The sequence below is a fragment of the Strix aluco genome, chromosome 1, assembly GCF_031877795.1.
Source record: "Strix aluco isolate bStrAlu1 chromosome 1, bStrAlu1.hap1, whole genome shotgun sequence".
In the NCBI taxonomy this organism is placed as follows: Eukaryota; Metazoa; Chordata; class Aves; order Strigiformes; family Strigidae; genus Strix; species Strix aluco.
In genome coordinates this window covers 127,222,560-127,237,460 of record NC_133931.1, presented here as the reverse complement: position 1 = coordinate 127,237,460, position 14,901 = coordinate 127,222,560, and the positions used below count along the sequence as shown (strand labels likewise).

The window sequence follows — 14,901 nt, the reverse complement described above, 5'->3', positions numbered from 1 at the left end:
GCAGGACCAGCCAATCCTTTGAAAGTGGGATTTCTCATCCCACAGTATTTCAAGCACCATTTCCTACCTTTATAATATAAAACTGGAAGGACCATTCCTCACTCAGTTGGGTTTATTCAGGAGTCCATATCTCCAGTCATGTGAGCACAAAGTCCTTCTTTCCAGAATTACAAAAATAAACTGTAAACAAGGGTTTCATTTGTACCTCCCTGCTGTCATCACATTTTTCCTTCCCTGCAGCTGTAAGCTTCCAAGGCAGAAGAGATATTTAATGATCAAACATACTAACTGGCACTGTTTACCCTAGAAGAAAAGCACATCAATAAATAAGAAATACTTCAGAGTTAAGTGATAATAGACCAGGTGCCACATTTTGCAAGCTAATAACCTGTGGATACCGGAGGATTATTGCTAAAAAGAACTACATACCCTTTCTGTTATTACTGTCAAAGAGAAGACAGTACCTGGTGTCAGTTTACCAGTTGGAATTACACAAGTAACATAAAAAGATGCCTCTCTAGTCTGAAAATGGCACTTGACTGCTGCACAATCATCTACCCAAAGCTCCAATTCCAAATGGTTTGCACCCTCCAAATGAAAATATTAGACATATATGAAGATATCATATCATGAAAATATTGTGTATATATATCATGATATAGATTATATCATCATATCACACATATAGAGCATACTTTTTATATATATAGATATATAAAAAAAATATGAGTAAGGTTAGCACTAAACCTGCCAGCTTACATTTTTCTGTAAGGAGAGAGGAAAAGAATAGTAATTGAGTTGCTCTTATTTTTCTCAACTTTTGATACAATTCGTAGTTAAAATTGTTTTAACTTTATTTTAATCTAAACCCAAGGTGATATTCACGAGGTGAGAGAAAAAAGGCACATTTGCACCTGAACACACTACACTGCCATCAGTGATGATGCATTTTGATTTGGCTGGAAATGTCACAAGCTGAATACTGACCCAGCTAAGATGCTGGGCACTGACTCTCAAGCTGACACGGATCTCCACACTTGGGCTGACAGCAGGTCCATGAAGCAACTGATGATCTTCTGCCAGCTGCCTACTGGTGTTATTGAAGTTATAAACTGTACTTATATTGAAATTATAAACTGTTTTAGTCACAGTATGGATGGAGAAACAGTTCACCACCAGGTGGCAGACAGTCCAACCTTAAGAATTTCAAACATTGAAGAGACGCAAACAGCAGCACTGATTAAAAAAACCCTTATCTGTCGCCCGTTCATTTTAGAAAAGCAAACTAACATTATTCTTGTTTAACCAAGTCCAAAGATGTACTGGATGGCTGCTACCATGGCCCATGCCCCAGGTTAAAGCCTATTGCTAGGTTAAGAAGTACTGTGTTATAACAACTTTTAATCCTCAGATGAATTCTCGGTTAAGAAAAAAAATAATGTCTTTTTGGTTCACTAGGAACCTTCCTAGAGAAAGAGTAAATATCTAATCCAACACTTGTTCATTTACACCTGTACTATTTTATAGGCTGAACCCTACATGGGACATGTGATTTCTTACTAATTTCAACCATGTTGGTTTCGGATAGTGAGATAAAATTGGTCCTCCGGAGCATTCATGGATAGAAGGAAGGGCAGAAAATGAAAATACTGCCAAGGTATTTCAAAAGTGCTTAATTCACTCTGCTAAGGCTACTTAATCCTTCCTGTAAGAGAGAAAAGCATCATGAGCGATTTCCAAATGGTGGGGTTTCTTTGTAAACTGTTCATCCAAGCTCAGTACCACGATTTTGTAGATGTAACATGTTAGATTGCAAATGCTCCGAGGCAGAAAACACTTTTTTCCCTGTATCTGTAGAGGGTTTAGCATGGTGGTACCCTGACAAAGCACTTAATCAAATAATAAAAGGTCATTATCACAATAAGTCAAGGTGCTTTACAGACGGTTTAATAAGCTTTGAGAAGCAAGTACTTCAACAGGAACAAAGTGCGGGCTGGGGGACAACCATGAAGTGAATGGACTCTTAATGAGTGTATTAACTCCCAACAGTCCTAACATTTCATAGGCCCTATGATATAAATGGACTTTGGATAATATAACCTAAGATTTTAAAATTATCTTTACTCTTTCACTCATTACCCATTTGAAAATCTGGATTGCTGATAGATTAATTGAAGACCTGTTCCTAGTATTTTTTTAAGTCCAACATATTTTCCTTACTTTTGTACTTGTCATTACAGTCTTTTGCATTTTTCCCCATTAATACTTGCCATCAAAAAATAAGAAAACAACTGCTTTTCTAAGTTATCTTCTACATGGACTAAGATCACTTGGAGCCGCTGATGCCAAGACCTATTCAAGTTATACTTTTTTCTGTATGTTTTAGAAGCTTTATAGGTACTTGCTTCACTGTACAACTGCAAAATATAAGCAACAAAATTTCTTCATATTTTACCGAAGTATCTTCCTCAGTATGTTTTTGAAATTTAAAACACAGAATTTGTCACTGGAGTGTAAGATTAGGCAAAATGTGTACAATAGATACATTCTAATCTTAACCCATTATCTGATCTGTGTTCCTCTGTTCCAATTTCATTTAACATGTGGCTCAGATGTGTTTGATATACTGAGAATTACATTTCATAATTACATTTCATTCTGCAAAATCAAACTATTACATGGCTGGTGATATCACAGCAATTAAAAAAATGCTGTTTTAAAGAAGATTTGCAAAATACCCACATTGTGTTTGTTCACATATATTTGCTATATTAAGACCACAAATTACCAAACCATCAAACTATGTGTTTTGAACATAAAACCAACACAATTAAAGAAACAAACCACTGCGATTTAATAGCAACAATCTCACTTTACAAGATCATAACGATGGAAACTTTGCAAAGGAATCTGAAAAAGAATGTAATTAAAAATGACAGATTTAAGACAACAGAAAGTTGAAAATTAAATAGCACAATAATTCCAGTACGTGGAAATTTTAACCAGAATGTTTACTTGATGCAGCATTGTGATTAATAAGTGACACTGTATTACCAGCACTTACTAACATCTGATAAATACTTTTTCTTTAAAATAGTATTTTTCTGTTCAGTGACCTTGCACAGACTGACAATAAGTAACTCAGACCCCAGCACCAGTTCACATGTGGTCAGTAGCAAAATTCCTAAACAGAACAGGAAAGGACCTGGAACGCACGTGATGAGTAAAACATAACTTACTGCTAGGATGGTGATTTCAATATTCAATGCACTCCACAAGTATTATTTTAGATTTCTTTTACAACATATACCACTTCCGAACATGGATCAAAGCAAAACAGAGGCAATGAGGCTTTGTGGATGGAGAGGAGAACTGGCTTGGGAATGAAGAAATCAGGATTTAGATCCTGGCTCAAGCCCAGTCTCCCAGGTAAGACATTCAGTAAGACAGAAATTACAACACTGGTCTCCTAAGAAAACCTTGAAATCTACTGAAAAAAAAGAGCAATGAATCCGCATCAGGGTTTATTATTAAAAATTAAATAGGAACTATATAACAATTTCTCTAATCACTTTAGAGATAACATAATAATTAACTTTATTAAGCATGACTGCTGCTAATGCTGCATACAAATAATTGAATGAAATATGATAAACTGAATATATACGAAGGATTCCACAGGAGTGGAAGTCACATACTTTCCCTTCTTTGAACCCAATTCATGAAGAAGTGAGAAGTGTGCAATAAATGTGAGTACCAGCAGAAATTTCAGAAAGAAAACTGGTCCCACAGGAAGGGCGACTCCATAGAGAATTTTGGTGATACCAGGATTTAATTTCCAAAGTCTTCAGTGATACTTAAGCAAATAGTTAGGTATTTATCAAGATAGGGAGGATGCTTTTCTGAAAAGGGGTCTCAACTTCAGTATTGACTGAAGGTCATGAGAACTGCATAACAAAGTGTGTAAGTAACACAAGCATAAATATGCACAGCAAAAGCGAAACCAAAGTATTTTTCTTATTAAATAACATAAAATAATGTGATGACCACCCACAGAGGAAAAAATCCACAAAGATATTTTTTGCAGTTTATTTTCAATTATAATTTTTGGATAACCAAGCAGCTCTGTATGGAGAAAGCACAGAAGGGTCATTCTGGCACTTTTGGATAGTACATTTTTTTTTTTTTAAAATTTTTCTAGACACATTCAGTCCACTTGCTCGGTCTATAGTCCATTTTATATGAGCATGATTAGCTCATATGATTCCAGAGGAAACTAGCAATATATACAGTCAATGAAACTATCTTCTTGGCTACTCTGGGCCCTTTAAAATGTCTTCTAAGTCTATCCTGGCTAAACAGAATCCACAATATACATGATAGCTACAGAATACACTGTATTGAAATGAGAAATGCTCAGCACAAAATGGGACTCTTGGCATGCAGCTTAAAATAAAAGGTAGAAGTTCAGAAGTTTATAAAATCCCAAATGGGGTCAATTAAAAGGAGTTAGCAAAAGAAGGGACTGTTCATTGTTACTGTAAAAAAGGCACTTTGAGTAAATGGGACCAGAATTGGAGGAATCTTAGTCGACACAAAGTTCAGTTTGGTTTCATAAAAAGGCTTCAATGCTAAGGGATGCTACTCAAGTTTCCTGCAGTTTTACATTAAAATAAATTGCTGAGTAGTTTATAATAAAGGACATAAAATGTTTACAACCAACTCGTAAAATTAAGAAAAGCATAGTATAAGCAAAATATTACTAAAAGCAGCAATGCATAGCCTTTCATTGAGATAATGCACAATTTTGGACACCATGTGTCAAACTCTTGTTTTTAAGATACTTTCAGTAGCATTATCAACATAAAATTGGCCTACAAAACAAAAGCTTTACCAGCTCCCATTCATAAGGAGATTGAGGTCATAAACCAACCAAAACAATTTGTCAGTATTTTCAACATCCTGGATGACCAATATCAAGTATATGGAATAACAATCACACTCTTTGTTCAGCTATCTCACTGGAGGCAGCTGTTAAATCAGAGGAATGATTTTAATTCTTTTCTAACATTTACACAGTAATGCATTTAAGTTCTTTCAAATGTTGCTCACCACAGTTTGTTTTTCTCTTTTCTCTCCACAACAAAAAAAAAGAAAAAAAAAAAATCAAGCACTTCCACAGAAAGAATATTTGGCAATTTTATACTCCACTGAATGGTGGATTTTCACAATAGCTCACTTTAGATTGAAAGTCATTAGTGGTCTTTCCTCTCGTTTCTGCCAAGGACTCTTCTTATCTTCACCTTGGTCATCTTCCTCATCCTCCTCATCCTCCTCATCCTCTTGAACTGATGTTCCGTGTTCAGGACTAGTTAATGGCTCTGGTTTGGTATCCACAGTTCTTGTTTCCTCCTGCAGGCTGGGCAGCTGCACACCACTTCTCTTACTAGTGCCTTCTAGGAGGCATCGTAGAGCATTGTCCTCAGGGCTACAAACTGCTGTTCCACACTCGCTGCCACTTTGGTCCATATCATCCAAGTACACAAGCTGTGTGTAAGCTGTGCTATCTGAAACCTTCCGCTCTCTCTGCTGGTGCTCTTGCACTGGTGGGTGACTCTGTGGCGCAGACAGATGATCTCCTCTTCCCTTTCGGGCAGATTTTGGTTCATTCATGTCAACACCAGAGTCCAAACTGGCATCGTTACTCCCATTCCTACCAGCTCTTTGGAGATCGATGTATGAATGTCTAACATGAGCATTTGAACGTCCATCTAGAGAAACAAACCATGCTCGAGGATGAGGCAATGGCTTTCCACCTCCTAATTCCATCAAAGCCTTTTCTGTAAGAAGCTGCACTTCACTATTCATCTGAGCCAGGGATGCATCATTAAGTGAGGCAGGAATGGAAACAGATTCAGACATGGAAGCATTTTGTTGACTCCACTCAGCTGCACCTGCATCTTGCAAATGTTGCTGAGATATTGCTTGTGATGCTAACTGTTGGGGTTGCAGCTGTTGTGGGGGGTGTGGGAAAAGCCGTGCATGAGGGTTAGGAAGCTCAGCCTGAAGTCTTTCTATATCAATTTGCTGGTCAGCTGGAACAACCAGTGGCTGGCTAACAAAAGGGTGTTCTCCTGGCAGTTTCATGTAATGACCTGGGATGACCAATGCAGGCAAAACTTTCCTGTAAACACTGTCATTGACTTGGTCAACAGAATTGCAGCAGATTAACTGACCTGGTCGAGGGAAAGATGTAGGTCTTTCAAGGTGATCAACTGAACGAGACATCATACAATCAGTAGGTCTGCAGTCCAGCAGCTCTTTTTCAGGGGCTGAAGGAGTGGGGTATATTTGTTCCTGAATATTGTATTTACTTCCAGTAGCAATATGGTTCATAGATACTTGAATTTCTCTCTCTTGCTTTTCAAATAAAGGCTGAGACAGCATAGCATTGTAACTTCTCCTGTACTCATCTTTGATAGGGGACTCATAGCCTTCAGCTGTGTCTGTAGATTTTCTTGTCTTTAAAGGAAAACTATCTGCTGATTTGTGGTAGTCTTTTCTTAGAGACCCACTGGGAGTCAGGTCATCCAAGGAAATTCTGCTCTTGTCTTTCTCCTTGTCAGAGAGCAGTTCCTCTCGGGAGCTAAACTCCTGGGACGTACTGAAGGAGTGTTTGAGCATAGGCGTATGCATATCTGCTTCTCCACTGGGTGATACTATCTCCATATGGACAGCACTGATTAATTCCTTTGCACCTGAGTTTTCAGTATGTCCATTGCTAGCAACGGACAACGCGCCAGGAAATTCTGACTCACGACGTGAAAATATTAAATTTATATGGGACATAGAGGTTGCTTGATCCTTCTTAGAAGTGTCCAGTGCTGTTGAAAGTTGCAGTTTCTTATGATGCTGACGTGGTCTTAAACATTTTCTTCTATAAAAGCCGGTAACAAAAGAAGTTACACATGTGTGACTTGTACACAGAAACAAGAGCAGCAAGTGTGTCTTAATGGGAGATTTTTAAGCAGTGATTAGTATTAGGGGAATTGAGCTTTTATTACATAACCTAACAATTAAAAGCTTATCCCAGCAGCAAAGACAAAATTAAAGAATAACTAATGTCAATTGGGAAATAGCTCAAGCACCAATTACAAATTGGAGCAAATGTCTGGAGGAGGCAAATACAAAATCACTCATTAATATATACTTGCTGCTAAAAGTTTAACATTCATTTTAATGTAAGACTAATAGAAAGATCACTTGCAAATGCATGACAGGTACAATGACAGAGATCTTAGACCTATGCCCACGTTTGATAGCAGGTTTTAGAACATCTTACAAGGAAAACGCAGGTACAGGTGTGTGTGTGATTCATTCAACTACCATCCTACCAAAGGCAGGGATTGTATATGCTGCATGTAACCAGGAACACAGGAAATCTGATCTGTTTCTTTCCTCTTCAAGTGCTTGCTTGCTTTTTATTTTTTCCCCCGAAGTAAAAATGTTTCAATACAAAAGCTTTTAATTTCATGAGCACAAAAAAGCTTGTATTTCCAGCATGAACTAAGTAACCAGGATGGTGAATCTTACCTGCAATAATACAAAAGCAGACACAGCAAGACTAGAAGTATGAGAGCCATCCCTCCTAAAATTGCCAAAAGAAACATTGTGTGATAGCTGGTAATGTCGTGTGTTACAACGGGACCTGGAAGGCCAGAAAAGAGAATTTAGACCTGTAACAACCTGCAAACAGGAAGAGGAACAACACTTAAACAAAGAGAGGGACATCTTCCCTTGTTATCAGGGTGCTAAGTGAGCAACGCTGCCACTCATAGCCCTGGTGCCTATTGAGCAGACCATCTCTGGAGAAGGGAGCAAGTTGTGGAGAAAGCATGTGCTGGTTTTCATGACTGCAAGTCCAAATAGATCATTCTGTGGAAAAGCAGTTAGTTTCAATGGGAGCATGCATCAGTGAATGCTGCCTTCCAGGTCCTGATGCTGACACAATGCGCCAAAGCTCTCATCACTGGAGAAAAGCCATCACAGCATCTTCCAGCACTGTAATGCATGTAGCAGCACTGTGGCCAGCAACTTCTCTTTAACAACACTCGCGGTGTTTTGCTTTAAACAGTACATACAGTGCAGTACGGGATTCATTGGAAGATGTGTTGGTGCTCTGAAGTCTAGATCAAGCCAAGACAAGCCGATCTTCAGTAGCTTTAAAAAACAAGCCACTAGTGAAACAGTGTTGTAACTCCAGGTTTCAATAATGCTTAGTAAATGTTCTAACATACAAAGGAACGCACACATGTGGACAGCATCTGTTCACAATTACGCATGTGTAACCCTGTTGGTTTGTAAAATCCTTATCATGATTTTGAAATAAAGGCTCAAATTTTGATCTGCAGGCAAGGAGGTACAGCACCACCTGACAGAGTAACATGCATGTACTGTGAAGGACAGCAAACTTGGCCAACATTAAGGTTCTAGATCATGAGGTTTGTAAAACCTCATCTGTGGTTCTTGAGTGGTCTGTAGAGCCGCTGCTAGGAATACAAAGCTCATTTTTGTCTGTTTTTTGAGATAAGAAATCAAACAGATTCAATGAGGAGACAAAATAAGCAAAAAGATGTTAACCTCATTAAAAATAACATCAAGTATATTGCATTTGGGAAATCTAAATATTTATATATTCTGTCCTGCCACTAGCTTTACATAATTGATTGATACTGTTGCTTCAGGACATTAAGCAGAAAGAAGAGATAAATCACTTAAATTTTTCATGAAAAGTTTTAGGAACCCAGATCTATCGCTCAGAAAGAAGGAAAGGTAAAATACAAGTAGAAATTCTGCCATACAAGTCAAACTGCAAGGACAAATAAGCCTTCTCCTGTTAAGAGTTACAGGCACAATTTCATGACTAGTGTAACTTCCTTGCAGTCTGGGACAGAGCTGTACTGGGAAATGTTTGGCACAGAGCAGTTGCTTTTTCTTAAAGTACAATTATTTTGTAAAATTCCATTAAATTCAATATGATAGCTTATTCAGATCTGCACCTGCCTCTAAACTCTGTTCAGCAATGAATCAGCTGAATATTCCAGGAGTTTCATTTAACATCACCTCAAATAAAAAGCTTGCATATCATGAAACAACTTCATGGCATATACAAGCAGACTTTAAAAACAGCCCTCATGTTAGAGTTTGTTTTGTTGGTTAGATATAGTTTATTTAGCTTGCATGGCCAAGGCAAGAATGTTTTCATTTCTACTGTATTTGGTTTTCATCCAGAAAACTTAATAAAGAAAATCTGTAAGAGGAGGAGTTTTCTGTTTGATTGATTGGCTCTTTTATACACAGAGGTGTCTCTGATTGTTGGTGGCTGAAGAACTATTTCTAAGAAATAGGAAGCCACGGACAGAAAAAAGGAAGAGCAAGCTGCAACATTAATAATCTCCACAGGCACAGAAGTACACATAATGCCTAGTTCAAAGTGATTTTCTACAGTTACGCCAACAGGCTTGCAAATGGCAACCAGTCAGCTCATCTACTAATGCCATTCTGCTAACACACTTCCTAGAACTTCTATGCTAAGTTATTCATGGTGCAAATTAATCAGTCACCAAGATGATGCAAAGCATGTCAGGGCAAAATGGGCATCTTCAGCATAAAAGAAAAAAGAAGTTACAATCAATCAATCAGTCAATCAATCCCTTAGTAAACATCTAACCCAGGATGATGTTGGTCTTATGTGAATCCATTTCTTTGAGAGTTTCTGTACAGAAACTTCACAGCATGTATTTTTTGACCCGCTGGAACACCAATATATTGATGTTATAACTATCCTCATTTTCTAGCAATGGCTCTACCAGGCAGTGGTGACATAAATGCATCAAAGCAGTAACACTTTAAAAAAAGTTTCCCATTGAAATGAGAGATTTTGAGCACAAGGGTTGCCCCCCATAATCCCCAAAATATTTTAGCCCTTTACTTTCAGATTTCTGTTTTCTAATAATCCATTATTGATCAAGCTGTGGCATCTCAGATGAGGTCATTCTGAAAAATATAAACATTATATATGAATAAATAATTACTCAATGCTGCGAATATCAATAAGATTCAATTCTATCTTACCTGGGATAGTAGGTGACATAGCTGCAACCCAGTAGCCCAGCTGAGGTGCAATATAAGTCCAAGTCAACTGATTTCCTTCTTGTTGTACAAGGCCCAAACTACTCTTCAGCCATGTCCCTGTAAATGTAAAGGTTGTAGGAACATGTTACAGATGTACTCACACCTTCCTCTGCAAACAAGTGGAAAAGCAAGCAGTAACAAAAGCTATCAATGTGGTGTAGGGGTTGTGCACATTGCTGTGAAGTGGGAGATCGTGCCTTTTTGTCACTGGCATTTGAGAGCTCCCACAAGCAGTCATCCCCGTGGCCTTCTCAGGAGATATGTACAAAAACATTTAAGATTAAATAAAATTAATAAATCTTCAGAAAGGGTTAAAAGAAAACAATTATTGTCATATTAGATTCCCATTTTTCAAAGAAGGATATTCCTGATGCTGATTATATGTAGACAGCCCGCTTTAAAACTGTTTCAAGAGACATCCCATCTCCCAGACCACACATGACTTTTGCACACCACCCTTGTATCAGCTCTGGCTGTCAACTTCTAGGAGACTGAAGAAAATACTTCCTCAAAATGTTGGTTTTCCTATACAGAAAACAAGTTTATGAATATTACCACCAATAAATGTACAATTAAGTTGCACCACCACTTTGATTCAGCAATGTTAGTCATTCAGAATGTGTATACATCCAGGAATACTGTTTGGTAATGGATGATGAGTTTTTTAAAACATGTTTCTCAAAGGAAATGTAATAGATTTTTTAGAATTATCAAATGATCATTTCAAAATACATAAGATTGACAATTTTAAAGCAATGTGTTTAAGTTCATATAACTCTTAAGTAGTCCAGATTGACAATCTGTACTAGTTGAGAGCTGTTCTACTTTCAGAAGATAAATTTTGTGGCAAGAATTGGGCTACAAAAAACCTTTACAACTGAATCAGCCATATGCCTTTTTGTAATTTGTTAAGACCCCTGATTCTGCAGCTGTAGGAGAAAAAAACTCACCTGAGCTTCTGATATATTAAATGTCCAGGATGCCTCATAGACTGCTCCCATATTTATTCTTTTTGAAAGAAACACAGAATTGCTGGCCTCGACACTGAGAGCAGTCGCTGGGAAGCCACCCCTGGCACCAAGCAGCATTTCCCAAAGCTGCAGTGCTGGCTTGGCATCCCCAGTAGGTGCCGTAACAGAGGGCATTCACTCGCTAAGGAGATTCTTCACACACTCTGGTGGCCACTACCAGTACAGCTGGTCTGTGTACAGAGAAGGGAGAAACCCCTCTGCACTTCTTTAGAGCAGCTCTGTATTTCTGTGCAAAGCGGGGACGGAATTTCCCTTACTCAGCTTCACCTGCTCGCTGTAGAGACAAGCTGCATCTTGTACTTGTGATTCCCTTTCCTTTAAATAGTCTCCTGCATGTAATTCCCCAAACGGTGATTTTCATCAGACATCACTCAGGACTAAGCACAGCATTTGTGGGTAAGAGTTGTCTGAACACTTAGCAGTGAGTGCAGAACACACAGAAGGGATACTGTTGTTGCTTTGCTTTTCTAATACCACTGACATCCTGATAATTTCCTCTGTGTTCCTTAGATTATCCATCTATGCAAACCCTGTATATATAAGAATGGGTTTTCTGACCATTTATTTCCTCTCTACTATGGATTTTTCCTATGTCAGTCCACCTTTAAAGTCCACCATCTTTGGCTAATAATAAATCCATCTCAATGTAGTGAAAGGTTTAGAAAAATACACGTTTGAGAGGATTTCTAGATTTAGGTGACTATTATTGCCAGACAGTGACTCTGTATTTGCAACCAAACTGAATTTGTGGGCAACAGGGGAAAGGTATTACTGATGTAATTTTCAGTTTTCCAAGTACATTTCCAGTCTGTATAGGGTAGCAATAACCTGTTATTTCATAAAGTCAGTCACACAAGACAAGCAATTTTGATTCACAGTACCAAAAGGACCAAAATCTGTCTACACAGATTTGCACATATGGCATCCGTAACTGTTGTATCAGAACACCTTGATGTAGCCATTAGTTTACCTCTTTTAGGGAAACATTATCAGGAATAATATTATTGAATTGTCCACAGTTACATGTGAAGTTTCTGGAAAAACTAGGAAAAGTAGATTGATTTTCTCCACTAAGACGGCCACTATCCTTCAGATTTTCTACCCATGCAGTTTTGGGGAACATGCCATCCTAATAGCCCTGAACCACAAGGTGAAAAATAGCCCGTAGGGTCAAAAACTGCTTCTATCTTGTGCCTAAAATGCCATTTGGCAAGAAAACTCCCATAAGCTTAAACTTTGTCAGTTTTTTCTGCAAGATTCAGACAATGAGAATATGCACCAACTATTCAAATACACAACTATGTGAAACAAAACTTTAAGACTAAAAGAGATATAAAAGTACTGATTAAAAAGTAAAAGAATGGAAAGACCTGGGTGATTAATTTATCATGCTTCCTACACTTCTCCTACCATCTACAAGCCCTTTAAATTCACACAGAAACGGAACACATATGTATGTAATTTAGCCAAGTTCATTCTCCTCATAGTCTTATTTTTATAGTTACGTCCTTGAGCAGAAGCTATTATTGATTCTCTCACTAGGGGGAACTTGTGTCCAGCTTGCCTTATTCACATTACACTGCATTCTAATGAACACAATCCTCCTAATGCCTCTTTAAAAGCCTTTTGCTCAGTAATACTCTGCTTGCATAATGCAGCAATCAAGAAGCTAACAGAGGCTGCACTCTTATCGCTGCAAGCAGAGCTCAGCTGCCATCCTGCCAAACAAGCAGCAGCTCAGATTGCTCATATTTTAGCAACGAAAGGAATCCCTGTATCTGCAATGGAAGCAAACAATAGAGTCTACTGCACAAGGTCAGTCAGGTTTCATGCTTGTCTTCTGCTCTTTTAGGTCACCTGTTTTTGCTAACCACTGGAGATACTCGAGGAAATGTATTGGTCTGTATAACACTAGGGAAAAATGTAATTCCCTCTCTTTGGACAGTTAAGAGTTTAAAAAGTGTAACAGATATATCCAATATTGGTCATCTTTAAACAAGAGTGATGAAGCTTTTGTTGACCATAGCCTACACATTAGTATGTGATGACAGCTAGAAAATAATTATTTTCTAAATGGCATTGTCCCAAGTTCCTTCATCATGACAACACCAAATGCAGGTTCCTGGGAACCACAGGTACACAATCTCATCAGCTGCCTTTTTTAAAAATTCCCTGGTCCAATACTTTGGTGATAAACTCACCTCTTATACTTTCACCATCTCTTACCAATAGTCTATTAATAAAACAGAGCATCCTCCCACATGGTGGGATGAAGAGAATAAAGAACTCCATCCTTCACAACAGCACTGGAAAACAGGTTTGAGTGGAAACAGTTGAAACACAAAGTCCTGTATTGTTTTTTCTGTGATCAAATAGCTGAAAGCCAACACAGTATTACTGGAGGGAACTGATGTGCCTTCAGTATTCTGCAAATCCATCGGGGCATTTCCAGGTCTATCTCGTATTTCATCCTTTATAGGTTCTAATACCCTGGTCACTCTTCAGCTATCATTAAACACCAAGCAGTGTTCTTGTAGCTCCCTACAAGCAATGCCTTGTTGTAATGACTGATGACAGACCTTCTACTGAGCAGAACCCAATCGCATTGTACTTACTGTCTATGCTCCTAGTGTTTCAAGCTGCCTTGGGTAAGCAAGAGTTCATTGCTGTGCAACCTTGAGAATTAATTCCCTATCCCATCCCAGGTTCTTCCTTACAGCAGGAAACAAGATGTTTTCCTGTTCTAAAAACGCAGCTAATTACCCTCTGTGTCTTCACATACTTGCTCTCATAAGCAAGGGAGGAGACTGAGGGGCAGCGAGTAAAGAACTTCTTACATTTTTCTGTCCTTTCCTATCCACTAGCCTGCAAATGGAGTAAGAGCAAGCAGCATTCATTTTTTTCTGTGCAGGCAGGATTACAACTGCATTAGGACTAAACAGAGGATTTAGGAGGGAAGAGAGGTCTTACCTCCCTGCATGGCTAAGTGTTATGATAATTTAATTTGTTATTCTCCAAATACCCTGTAACATCTACTTCCTCCCCCTACCCAAAATCAGCGCAATCAACTAGCTTCACTGCTTATTAAGTTTTATACATGATGCACAGTAATTGTTAAGTAACAAGCCATATAGGATTATAAATAAAAAGCAGTACAAGTAATTGGATGTAATGGAACTGATCATTTTTGCTCAAGGCTGATTGTGTAGTTCCAAAGAAAACATGTCAATGCATCTTTGGAGCAGAAACAGCAAGTTCAGTATAGTTTGTAAGCACTGCATGATTTGGGCCAATTTGACATTAATTCTTAAAGAGTGTCTGGTGCTTCACGGAAAACTTCTATATATAGAGACATTCTTGCTTATAGATCATTTTTACATTTCTCTTCCTCTTTTTCCTCTATTACTGCTCAGTGGAGCCAACATGCTGATCCAGGATTCAAGTCAGGGGAGCTGTCTCCTGGCTCAAACTAATGGCAAGGGGAGAACCAAGAAGTTTCTTAACTCTTTCCTCACCAAAACTGTATTTAACGTTACTGACTTTCTGGAATAAATGGTGTCATTTAACAAATTTCCTCTTAAAAAGCTTATGAAACAGCTACCCAGCACTCCTTTGTATATGTAACTTAAAAGCAAGGTACAAGAACTACCATCATTAACATTACAAAGAATATAAA

At 38.2% G+C, this 14,901-nt stretch overlaps 1 protein-coding gene across 1 annotated transcript in view; it reads right to left on the bottom strand.

Annotated features, from left to right (window-relative positions):
* Positions 1 to 2,830: 2,830 nt before the first annotated feature.
* Positions 2,831 to 14,901, bottom strand: part of FAM171A1 (family with sequence similarity 171 member A1) — a 95,995-nt gene continuing 83,924 nt past the window's right edge. Inside the window, exons 6-8 of the mRNA XM_074834923.1 lie at positions 10,135 to 10,251; positions 7,594 to 7,708; positions 2,831 to 6,937 (exon numbers count right to left, since the gene is read on the bottom strand). Coding sequence (XP_074691024.1) covers positions 5,236 to 6,937; positions 7,594 to 7,708; positions 10,135 to 10,251 — 1,934 coding nt within the window. The 3' untranslated portion in view covers positions 2,831 to 5,235. The remainder of the gene's footprint in view (positions 6,938 to 7,593; positions 7,709 to 10,134; positions 10,252 to 14,901) is intronic.